Raw genomic sequence first — 12,075 nt, 5'->3', positions numbered from 1 at the left:
TTGTAACAGGATAACCAGGCTGTTTAAGTAGGGAATCTGTGCTTTAAAAGGATAATGTTTAACCTCCCTAAGCCAGAGGGGCAGTAGGATTATACCCCACCCCTCTGCCTCCAAGAATTCCCCACCCCAGTTCAGGGAGCAGACAAAGCTGTGTGATCAGTGGTTTTAGATGGAGAAAAATACCTTAATTACACAAGAGCCTTGGAGTCCTGTTTACAAAGTAACACATCAGCAGGGAGAGATTTGGTTTTGAGTCCCAATGGTGAACCTGACTGGAGTGAGCAGAGTTCCCCTGGGCATGACATTGTCCCCCAGTCCCTCTGTCCAGTGTCTGTCCCCTCCAGAGGAGCTGGACACTCACAGTTTGCTGGGCAGCAGCATCAGACACAGGGCTGTAGGTGATTTTGTAGTGCTGGATTCGCCCATCAGGAGGAGTCCAGTGCACCTGGAGGCTGCTGGGGGTCTCAGAGTTGATGAAGAGGTTGGTGGGTGGGCTGCGGGAATCTGTGACAGGGATGGAAAGTGAGCAGCACAAAAAGCAGGAAGAAATGTCTATAAATGGAGGTTATTTCTGAGCACCTCAGTGCTCTGCTCTGCAGGTAACCAACACTCAGAGCAGCTGCAGGCACCTCAGGCACCAGGCAAGAGGGAAAACAGAGTCTGCAGTGATGAGGATTGCCCAAGAACAACACACCACAGCTCAAGCATTCAGCTATTCCAAGCCTAGGGCATGTAAATATTCTTGGAAGGGTGAAAGAGTCCTGGAAGCACAAGGAAAAGAGACCCATTGTACACATCATGAGCAAACACCAGGGGTACTCTAACTGGAATTGAATTTCATTGACCTGGACAGACAGCTTTACTGGCAATTAAACCTAGATCACATAACAAAGTTAATCCATCATAATTTCTAATATTTTCCAGCTTTTTCTGTTTAAAAATTACTCTTAAAAAAAACCCAGAGCACCCAGCACACCAGAGTTTTGTCTAGAGTTTCTGACACTGACACCCACAGCCCTAGACTGGGTCACACACAGTGGCTGAGCTACCCCCTTTTCTCTGGCCTTGCATTGGGATGAAAGGATGGATCCCAAACAGGTGATGGGCTGAGTCAGACAGCCAGAAAAGAGTTTGCCAGAGACCTAAGCTGAGCAATTTTTAATTACATAAATACATCTTTTTCCCTGGGGTCTTGCTGTGCAGCAAAGTAGATCTGACAGGAGAGGTTGTTATGCTGGAGGGATTTTTCTGAGCAGAGATGGACAGAGAAGAAGGGAAGGGCAGAGGGGGCTAAATCAATTCAAAAACTGGCTTGAGAGCATGGGGTCATCTCCTCCTGGGGCTTGGCTCCAAGCAGTGCCTTGCTCTGCATAAAAACATGTGTCTGCCCTTGAACCTGTGCTGGTGTGAAGATACAGAGGTCTTGGACAGAGAAAAGGAAGAATTTATTCAGAAGATAATGGGTGAGCTCTAAAGACAGCCAAGGATGCACACCAAGGTGATGAGTTTTTTATTCTGCAGTTTTCCTGTGATAATCTTCTGCCCACCCAGCAAAGCCTGGGGTGACCTTAAAGCACAGAATGAGTGAAGATCATTTCCATCTTCATTGATTCTCCTTCCCTTTTGTGTATAAAATAAGCTTACTTCTACTGGGGCTGAACCAAGACTGCAGTAGCTGCATGAGGCTGGAGGCTGTTGCTGTGCACCACCTCGAGGTGAAGCAGGGAAGAAAACAAGAGTGGGAATAAAGTCACTTCAGCAGCTCTATTATTAGTCAGTGCTGCATCTTTGCTGCCTGCATTGCTTTTTCCTTTCAGCTGAAGTAAGGGGAGACTCTGCTTAGGTGAACTTTAAAGGGAAAGTTAGGGGAAGTCTTTAGAGCCAGGCTTATTCTGGAAAGCCCTCAGGCCTGGTAGAATTTGATGGCATGGATGTGACAGACAGGGGACAAGGCCACCTCCTGGAGCTGCCCTGGAGGATAGAAGCCTCTCTGCCACCATCTGTGTCTTTGGCTGCCTCTTCAGCCTCTGCTCCTTCACAGGAGGAATCCCTGCTTGCTCTCAGGTCTAACCAGCACCACATAAATACCCAAATAAGAATAAACCCCTGGACTCCATCAAAATGCTCACTTGCAATCATTATTACGTATATTCACTATAAGCCATGCTTTTTCCTGCCATGGGTTGAAGCTTCATTCCCACATTTCAAACCCTTTCATTTGCCATGCATGCTCTGCTAGGAAGAGCTCACAGAGGAGCTGGATGAAGACATTTCCCAGCCCCAGGCTGGAGATGCTGCTGGCACAGCTCAGCTGGAGGAGCATTTTGGAAAACACTTCAGTGCAAAGCCAGCCAGGGTGGCTCAGCCCAGCTTCAGCAGCAGTTTCCATCCAAACTGCCCTCTCCTTGTCCTTCAGGACTATCAAGGGACTGGGTTTTTTTCTCAATTCTTTTTTCCCAGCCTGGATGAAAGAACTCTCCCTCAATTCAAAAGAGGTTCCTTGTCTGATTCTCAGCAGGACCAAAGCCACCCCTTCCAGCATTTTCCAAGCATCACCATTCAGCAACACCTCCACATCCCAGCAGATTCCTGTCAGGAAAGCATCATCTGCACTCCCCTGTGCTTGCTTGGAAGGTTTGTGTGGGTTTGAAGTCCCACTGAGGTTGTTTATTAGAATGACAAGTGATCCCTGTGAAAGCCTTTGGTCAAGGATGAGGACTTTGCTACACTTGACAATTCATACAACTGAAAGGAGAGCTCAGCACAAATGAGAATTCAGTCTAAATACAACAAAGAGGGGAAAAAAATACATCAGAACCATGGGTAAGCACACTTTAACATTTTGTTGTCTGTGTGAAATACATCAGCATGCTTTTGTTCCTGCTCTGCATCTTGGAAAGCGTGCAGGGAAAAGTTTGCTAACTAGGTTATCGAAAAATAATCCTAAACTTTTTTTTCTTTCCTCTAGTCAAGACAAAGAATTAAAAAATATCCAATTCCTCCAAGACGAGAAGAGACCTGCACCAGATCCCTGTGTCCGAATTTTCTTTTCCAGCTAAAGCTATTCACTGATTCTGAGTTCAAAAAATGACAAACCTCAAACCATAACTTTGAAACAACTTTTCTTCCTGCCAGAAAGATGAGTGACCTCATCCCAGTCCTTCCAAATGACACATCACAGTGATGAATGTTGTTGGTTTTTATTAGAGGATGATGTTTCTGGTGACCTGTATTTTGTGAGGGATTGGTGTCTGCAGGGTCCCATGAACTTGACAAATTTGGTCTCAAAATGGGTGTTTCAGGTGGGACAAGAGGAATTACTAGCCCTGAATAAAATGAACTTGGTGTTCTCATCTCACCCTCAGGGGAGGAACTCAGTTCCATTTCACAAAACCAGAAGCAAAGAGCATTGCTCTGACCTGGCAATTTTTTCCCTTGACCTTCAAAGAAGAAAGTATTCCAGGGAGGATGAAGGACAGGGAGAGAATCTTGTGTTACCAGTTCTTGCTGATTTTCACTTCAGTCATTGCCCTTAAACTTCAGCATTTCTTGGAAATTCTACCAAGACATTTTTAAGAAAAACTTCTTGACTTGACCTATCCTTATATAAAGGGTTATTGCCAAGAGAGAAAAAGAGAAAAGCAATGATGAAAGCAAGAGAAAAGCAATGATGAAAGCAAGAGAAAGCACTTCCTCCCTTCCACAGCCTCCTCAAACACACACTTTGGGTATTGCTCAGCACAGCCTGATCAATGCTGTTCACCAGTTGCAACCCAAAGTCTGCCATCCTGAGGAGAACCAGAGAGCTTTCATGGCTGTTTCAGCCCTCAGAATTTCATTTTATAACTACAATTAAGGTGGAGAGGGCTCAAAAAATCAGATCAAGGTGATTTGGTTTCCAGATAACATAAGAGATTTCTATGTTGTGTCTCAATGAGTTACTATTCACCAGCTCTGATGGTAGATTAACATCACTGGACACCCTGACCAGGGAGAGTAAAACATGGCAGTTTTTGCTTGAAACCTTAAGAATTTGAAATATAACCATATCCCAGGATTTCCCAGAGTCCTGCCTCCTGCCACATCTTCCCACACTCAATTGCTCAAGACAGCAGCAATTTTCTGGCATGCCCAAGTTTCCTCAACCTGCCCAAGAGCAGCACTGGAAATCACCAGCCACCTCTCCTGTGACACTTCTCCTCTGTGAGCAGTCTTACTTTAAACACCAGAAAAGAATCACCACCAAACCCATTGATTTCACGTGAAATACTGGCTGGGAGAAGCGTGGCAATGTCCTGACTGCTCCTGCAAAGGGACCAGCAGCACCTAGACACTCAGCCCCGTGTTGGCTGCCCAGCTGGCTTCCTGGAGAATTTTTCTTTCTCCACGCAGAAGGCAAAGCCTGACCATTCCCAAGGCTCCTGCACAAGGACGGCAGCTGACAAGCAGAAATCAAATTGCTTTCCCTGTCCCATGGGGTGCCAACAGCAGCAAGGACTGGCTTGTGCAATTGTGCCTAGAAGGGCACTGTCACGTGTCATTTTGTAGGGCTGAGAGAGCTCCTCTGGCATTTCATAATTCATAGCTTGAAACAGTAATTAATTTTCCTACACCCTCCAAACAGCTCTAATTGTCCTCTTGTCATCATGTATCAGCAGGATGCTTGATTTTTTTTTTTTTCTTTTGTCAGTATGCAGCTCCAAGGTACTTGTCTGAGGTAGCTTCCTATAAAAAAATGTTAGTATTATTTATTATTAATAAAACCTGAGCTTCTTATTCCAAGATTACCATTTACTTTGAGCTTCATCAGCTCTACACCAGCCTAAATGAGTTTATTCTGCAGAGGAGGATGAGATCTGAGAGGGGAGAGAGGACTGCTGGTGTTGAATGGATTGTGTTCCATTCACTTCCAACAAAGCCATTTTCCAGGCAATATTAATTACCAGGACCTCTGGGAGTGCCACTTTTTAACCTCATATCCTGCCTTACAAAGCCAGATTTAGATAATGCTTCCAAGGCAGAGTGTGCCTGCAGGATTCCCTCCCATATTTGTAAATGCCCTCAGATGAGGCACAGCAATGACACAGCTGAAGGAATCCTCACCCTCCTTACAGGCAATGTTTTATTAACAGAAAAAGTTCCTTAGGCAGCACAGCAACACATTCAGCTCAGAATTCATTTTCATCCATGCCCAACCCTGAAGCAGGGAAGGGATGAAATGCTTTCTATGTGGAACATGTGCAAGGATTATCAGTTCCCTCCAAAATGCACCAGCCTGATGGTTTGTCCAGCCTTTTGCTCTCAGGACAGGCTGAGAGCACTTTCAGATAGAAGGCTAAATATCTCTAGACTTCTTCAGACATTGGGGTTTGGGCTTTCAGAGGTGCCCAGTCTGAGCTGCTGGTGTGATTTGTGAGGATGCCATGCCCTGTTAGTTATCCCTGGGCTGTGGATCCTGAGTTCTGGTCACTTACTGGTCCTGTGGTGGACAGACACAGTGTCACTTCGAGCACCATCTTTGTAGTAAGCCCAGATGGATATTTTGTAGTCAGTGTTCTTCTGCAGGCCTGGCAGGACGGCTGTGGCCACATTTCCAGCGAGGGAGAGCTGCAGCAGGGGAGGAAATGAGTCAATGTCATTCCCAGGCATCCCCAGGCTGGTCTATGCCTCCCCAGTGCCTCCCCCCAGATTGTCTGTAGGCACAGATGAGTTAGCACTGGGCTTTGGGGCCAAAGTTTATTCTTTGGGGTTGCACATGTCTAAGCAAAGGCAAAATTCCAGCCCTGAACAATGCAGAGCAGATGCCTGTGCATGGCAGCCCAGTTATAGTCAGCAGCTCCTTCAGCACCACAGCACAGAGCTCTGACACAAGGCAGTGCCTGCCTGGAGCACAGAATCCCTTTGCTGAGTTTTCAGCCTTTAGGAGAGCTGGAAACAGAAGCCCCAGCACTCCTCTGTCCCAGCCCAAATGTGAAGCATTGCAGGAGAGACTCTGTTGTTAAGCCACCATTTAAACTGCTGTTTGACCTCACACTGAAAATAGGACCTTCAGATGGAAAAGGGCACCTAGTCCATCTCTGCCCCTCCTGCAGCAGCTCTGTCTCTGGTCATTCTCCTCTGTGTGCTCCTCACTTGGACCCCATCCTTCCCAAACATCAGTATCCCAAAAGGATCAGTGCTTCCCAACACTGGGGAGAGCAGAAGTTGCTTCTTCTGTCTTAGAAACAATACCTCTGGCTATAAATACTCAAGTATTGTCTTTTTCTTATCCACAACATCTTGACATTGTGGGCTGGTGATCCTGTGCAAGCCCAGATCTTTTTCTACTGAATTGCTTCTTAGCTGTTTGTTTTACATCCTGTATACCTGTAGTTAATTATTCCTGCCTAAGCTTAATACTTTCTGCTTGTCCCTATTAAATTTCATCCTTGAGGTTTTCCAGAACACTTCTGCAATCTTCCCAGAGCCTGTAGGACTCCACCCTGCTGTCCCTCCTGCTTCCAGCACTCAAGGTGACTGCTCCACTGAAACCCAGATCCAGGGTGGATCCTGCTGAAGTGTTCAATTGCTGGAGTGATTTGCCTGAGCAGTTTTACAGAGTTTTACTCCTGCAGGTGAGTTCTGAGCCAGCCCAGCCTCCCCAGAGCTGTGTGTGGGCTCATACCTCCTGAGGCTTCTCTCCACTGGCTGTGCTCCACTTGATCTGATAGACAACAACATCTGAGGCTGCCACAGCTTCCCACTGCAGGCGGAGGCTGTTCCCAGAGAGCTCGGTGACCTTCAGAGCACGGGGAGCAGGGACCTTCACTGGGGGAGGCACAAGGACAAGGAGCTGAAGTGGCTCTGACAGCACCTTGTCACAGCCAGGGTGGGGAGCAGATGGCTGGGGAGCAAAACATCAACCAAGCAGATGTCTGAGACCAGCCTGTCTGTCGCTTCTTCAGACCCATATGACAACATTCATCAGGACACGGAGGGGTGAATTATTTTTAAAGCCCTAATTAAGAGAGATTATCTCATTTGCAGAGAGGACGCATATCACACCAGTTTTGTAAAGGGAAGAAGGCTAGGAGGGCTCTCAAGGATACAGAGGGTAGTGATACATCATGCTTTTTCTTCGTTTGCTTCTTTTCTTTATGCCTTCCACCTCATTTTGAACACAACACAACACAACACAGTTGGACATATTCCACACACAAAGAACAGCAGCCATCTGTGCTCCATGCAAGGGTTTTGGCCACAAGCTGCTGGGGCCAGTCTTCAAAACAACCCCATTCAGATACACAAACCAACTCTGGCACCTGTTCCTGAGACCAGAAGTATTTCCATTCCCTACTTACAGGTGGTGACATTGCCAGTGATTGGAAAGGAGTCGCCTTCATCATAGGTAGATGTGACACTGATGAAGTATTGGGTGAGGGAGGACAAAGGTCTCAGGACAGTGGATGTTGCAGTGCCAGGAACTTCCACCTGCATTGGGGAGTTGCACGAGTGTTGTATGAGACAGGCTGAGACACTTGGGCTTGTTCAGCCTGAAGAACAGGAGAGCTCTTCTGTTTTAATACTTAAAGGGAGCTTATAGGAAAGGTGGGAAGAGACTTTTTAGCAAGGCCTATTGCTGTAGGACAAGGGGTCCTGGCTTTAAACCAAAAGAGGTAAATTCAGATGAGGTAAAAGACTTTTTGACAACAAAGGTGGTAAAACATTAGGTTACCCAGAGAGGTGGTGGATGCCCCATCCCTGGAGACATTCTAGACTGGAATGGATGGGGATCTGAACTACCTGATTTACTTGAGGATGTCCCTGCCCACTTCAGGGGAGTTGGACTAGATGGTTCTGGCTGTCCCCTCCAACCCAAACCACCCAATGATTCCAGAGGGTCCAGCTGCAGAGAGGTCAGCATGTGGTGATAACTGCAGCAAAAGTGCCCATCTCAGAGCTAAAACTCTGCCAGCACACAAGCCTGAACCATGCAGCTGAAGGAAAACAGGGCATTATCTGATCTCCTAAGTGTCTTTTCCTTCCCCCAGCCCCTTGAGGACTCACCTGCCCAGCGTTTCCCCCTCTGCTAGAGACGTAGGTGACGTGGTGAGCGCGCACAGCTGGGGATGCAGCCTCCCAGCTGACCCTGACGGACGCGTGGCTGAGCTCCGAGAAGCTCAGGTACCTGGGAGGACTCAAGGCCACTGCAAGGACAGTTAGTGACAGCACTGCCAGCCTGCACAGGCTGCACAATGGCAGTGCCACCCATTGCCTCCTGCTGGTCTTGCATGATCCCACCTTGAGCTGAGAGGCTCATTTGCTATGCAGGCAAATATTCCCTTTATTCACCACCATGCACACGACTGGGAGGTTATGAAGGACTGCCTCAGATTTAGGTGAGGAAACAGCCAAATGATCACCTTTTTTCCCCCCAGACAACAAAGACTTCAAGGAACTCCTCTTTCAGGAGTCCTTTTTTACCAGGGGAACGCCACTCCTTTTTCACAGCTCACCATGCAATCAGATATCCCCTTGGGGACCAATATTCACTTAAAATCCATCAGGGGAGAGGCAGCATGTTCACAAGCCACATTCACAATATGGGAAAGCACCTCATTTACCACATCTCTCCCGCTTTAAGTGATTAAAAACAACTCAGCAAGCAGCAGCAGCACTCACGGGTGGTTTCCTGGATGCTGGCTGGGTCACTGGCATCCTCCCCATACATGGCATACACTGCCACCGAGTACCCAGTGCTGGGGGACAGCCCCTCCAGCAGCACCTCGGGCTGGCTCACCTTCACCTGCCAACAGAGAGGGGGTTTGGGGTACCCTTCAGCTCTAGGGAACCTCCCAAAGCACTGGAGAGAGCAGGACCTTACAGAGACATGGGCCAAGGTCCCTCTGGTTATGCTAAGGGGATGTCTCCACTCTGGAATGGTCTTAGAATTTTGGCCTTAGAATCATAGGATCATAGAATATCCTGAGCTGGAAGGGACTCACAAGGCTCGTCAGAATCCTGTTCCTGCACAGGAAAACCCTGTGAATCCCACCATGGGCCTGAGAGCATTGTCCAAATGCTCTTTGAGCTGTGCCAGGCTGGTGCCGTGCCCACTGCCCTGGGGAGCCTGTTCAGTGCCCAGCCACCCTCTGGGTGAAGAACCCTTTTCTAATATCCAGCCTAACCCTCCCCTGATGCAGCCCCAGCCATTCCCTTGTGTCCTATCACTGTCACCAGAGAGCAGAGATGGGAGCTGCTCCTCCACATCCCCTCAGGAGGAAGCTGCAGACCCCAGAGATGTCTCCCCTCATTCTCCTCTTCTGCAGGCTGAACAACCAAGTGACCTCAGTCACTTCTGTGGCACCTCCAGTCTCTCTCCCACCTGGGCAGGTGCTCTGCAGGGATCTGTGCTCTGCCTCTCTTCCCTGGGACACCAAACCTGCTGGGGACACATAGCACCTCCTCCCGCCCTGCTCTGCAGAGCTGGGAGTCTCTTACACCAAAACGCTGCTGCTTCTGCTCTGAGTTGGATCAGGGGGTGTTCAAAGCTGTGATCCCACTTTTCTCGACACATGGGAAGCTCTGGCAGGAGCAGGGCTGCTGCCATCTGCTGCTAGCACAGCACGGGCACAGCTCTGGTCCTGCAGCCTGCTTGCTGCAGAAAGGCACCCCAGGGATATTTAGGAGTCTGCACACATTGGGGAGCAGTTTGGAAAAAGCTGGGAACGTTTTAATGCTGGTTTTGTAGACATCCCATAGGCCTGGAGCATTGCACTCTTACAGGGAGTAGGTCAGGTAGCTGTGAAAATGTTTTAATATGCTCAAATGCAAATTTGAATGTGTTCTTTCATCAAATGTTCTGAATCCTATAAAATCCCGATGATTATGCACTGAAAGCAGAGTATTAATTGTTCTGTTTTGAAAACCACCCTGCTATTGCCCCTATTGCTGTGCATTCAGGGGAGAATCTGAGTTAAAAGAGGCAATTAATGTTCCTCCCCACTCCCTTTGTTTTTGTAAAATTCACATCCTCAGCCTAGAGGTAGTCCAGATAACACATTAAAATGCACAATAAAGGGTTCTTAGGTGTTTTTAAGGATCTTCCATTCATCAAGCATTGTTTTATTCATCTGCAGTGTTGTAGGTCTGTTTTCAGATGTCAGCAAAATCCTCCCTAACACATTTTCAATTAACATTTAAAGATACACCCAGTCAGGATGTTTATGTACAGCCTCAAGGATACAGCGAATACACTTGGGGCTGCAAGGATGTGAGTTCAGTGTCTGGGTTTCCAGGGCCCCAAGAGGCAGTCAGATCTCTCCCATGCTTTAATTTCCCATGTGAAACCCTCACAGTTAAAAATCGTTTTGAGACACACCATCAAAAGGAATTTTTTATGAAAGCTGTTTCTGGCAATCATTCTGATACCTTTTTTTTTCCTTTGACCACATGATACCAATTGCCAAAGCTTAGAGCTAGCACTAAACTCAGCCCAGAGAGTGAAAAAACAACATTATCATTATTGTCACAAACTCTACCTCTGTTGTATAGTCCTCTGCTCCATCGGGGGCTGCAGAACAGAGCACCAGGTAGTGTGTGGCTCCCTGGGCTGCTTTCCAGCTCAGCCTCAGACTGTTGTGGCTCAGCTCAGAGACACGCAAGGAGCGAGGGGAAGACAAAGGCACTAAAGAGAAAAATAAGGCATAGAGGTACCTTCAGTGGATGAGATCTGAAACAACACAAAACCCAGGGGGAAACTGGCTTTACAACAGTTATTGCAAGCTGGTGGGCAGATACCCCTCATCTAACAGTCTCTGCAGAGAGTAGGTTTAATTCACTTGGAGCCCATAGATTAAGATTAAAAAAAAAGAAAAAGAAAGGAGTTGCAGTATATTTCTAGCAGGTGTTACTGCCACATTCTGCTTTGCAGAATGACATAGGTGGACAGGACCCCTGAAGGTCTCTGGTCCAACCTGCTGCTCAAACAGCTTGCTCAGGGTCTTGTCTGAGTGAGTTCTGAGCATCTCCACAGACAAAAAGAGCTACAGGCAGACTGAACTTGAGGTGGGGGGAAACAGACAATGGCAGTCTGAGGTGGTCAGAGGGCAAGCTCTGCTCACCTAGCATCAGCACAAGTCTCTCTACTCACGACCTACGTGTGGAGGTGACTCCCCTGAGCGCGTCCCCCGCGGCGCTGTCGTACACGGGAATCACCGACACCGCGTACTCCGTGTGAGACGTCAGGTTGGAGAGCTGCACAGAGGACACTGCTCCCTCCAAAACCACCTGCAAGCACATGGGAGAGGTGTGAACCCTTCTGTCTGGAAGCTGTGGCAGTCTCAGGAGTCCAGGGAAAGGTGTCTCACCTCTTTGGAGTTCCCACCCTTGGACGGATAATACACAACGCGGTATTTCTTCGGTGGTCTCAGAGGAGGGCTCCAGGCCAGCTGCATGCTCTTGGAGGTCACAGCAGATATTTTCAGGTCAGTTGGGCTGAGCTGGGGACCTGTGCTCACAGGGGTATCTTTCACAGCGCTGCCTAGGAATTCAAAACACAGTTATTTTCTTATATTCGCACTTCTCGTGCCAAACGTGCTTTCCAGCTCATAAATATGAGTGACATTTTTCCAATCAAGTTGCAGTCTCCTTCCCTATAGAGTGTAGAAACTGTTCCAGACTGCTCTGAAATAAATATTTTAAAACTGAGCCTACAGAGAACATAAATACTCCATAGGGAACAGGCTGTGTATTTTGCTACGTGCTGTGAATAATTCTCCAACACAAGTCTGCGTTCCTCAATCACAAAAATTTGCCAAAATTAACAAGAAAAATTACTTTGGTTTCATTTTGGAGAAGCCCATTTTTCTTCAGACTAATCTTCACCTCTGTAAAATGCCTAATTATGTCAAATACAAATAATTATGTCATCAATAAGAATAAATGAATTTGGTTGTATGAATCTCCAGAGCATTAAAATAAAAGCATGCTTGAAATTTAGACTTTCTCATTCTGCTTAGGTCAACCTTAGAGCAGCAAGAGATGGAAATATGTACATGATATTTCTCCTGAGGGTCTAAGCTAACATCTGGAGTG

At 47.4% G+C, this 12,075-nt stretch overlaps 1 protein-coding gene across 1 annotated transcript in view; it reads right to left on the bottom strand.

Annotated features, from left to right (window-relative positions):
* Positions 1–12,075, bottom strand: part of COL20A1 (collagen type XX alpha 1 chain) — a 51,267-nt gene that overhangs the window by 24,485 nt on the left and 14,707 nt on the right. Inside the window, exons 11-19 of the mRNA XM_085078973.1 lie at positions 11,349–11,521; positions 11,139–11,268; positions 10,521–10,666; positions 8,662–8,785; positions 8,047–8,186; positions 7,341–7,470; positions 6,665–6,807; positions 5,475–5,607; positions 362–504 (exon numbers count right to left, since the gene is read on the bottom strand). Coding sequence (XP_084935099.1) covers positions 362–504; positions 5,475–5,607; positions 6,665–6,807; positions 7,341–7,470; positions 8,047–8,186; positions 8,662–8,785; positions 10,521–10,666; positions 11,139–11,268; positions 11,349–11,521 — 1,262 coding nt within the window. The remainder of the gene's footprint in view (positions 1–361; positions 505–5,474; positions 5,608–6,664; positions 6,808–7,340; positions 7,471–8,046; positions 8,187–8,661; positions 8,786–10,520; positions 10,667–11,138; positions 11,269–11,348; positions 11,522–12,075) is intronic.

The sequence above is a fragment of the Lichenostomus cassidix genome, chromosome 20 (genome assembly GCF_008360975.1).
Source record: "Lichenostomus cassidix isolate B80296 chromosome 20, HeHo_3.0, whole genome shotgun sequence".
In the NCBI taxonomy this organism is placed as follows: domain Eukaryota; kingdom Metazoa; phylum Chordata; class Aves; order Passeriformes; family Meliphagidae; genus Lichenostomus; species Lichenostomus cassidix.
The sequence above is the reverse complement of the archived record's forward strand: the minus strand, read 5'-3'. Positions and strand labels throughout refer to the sequence as shown.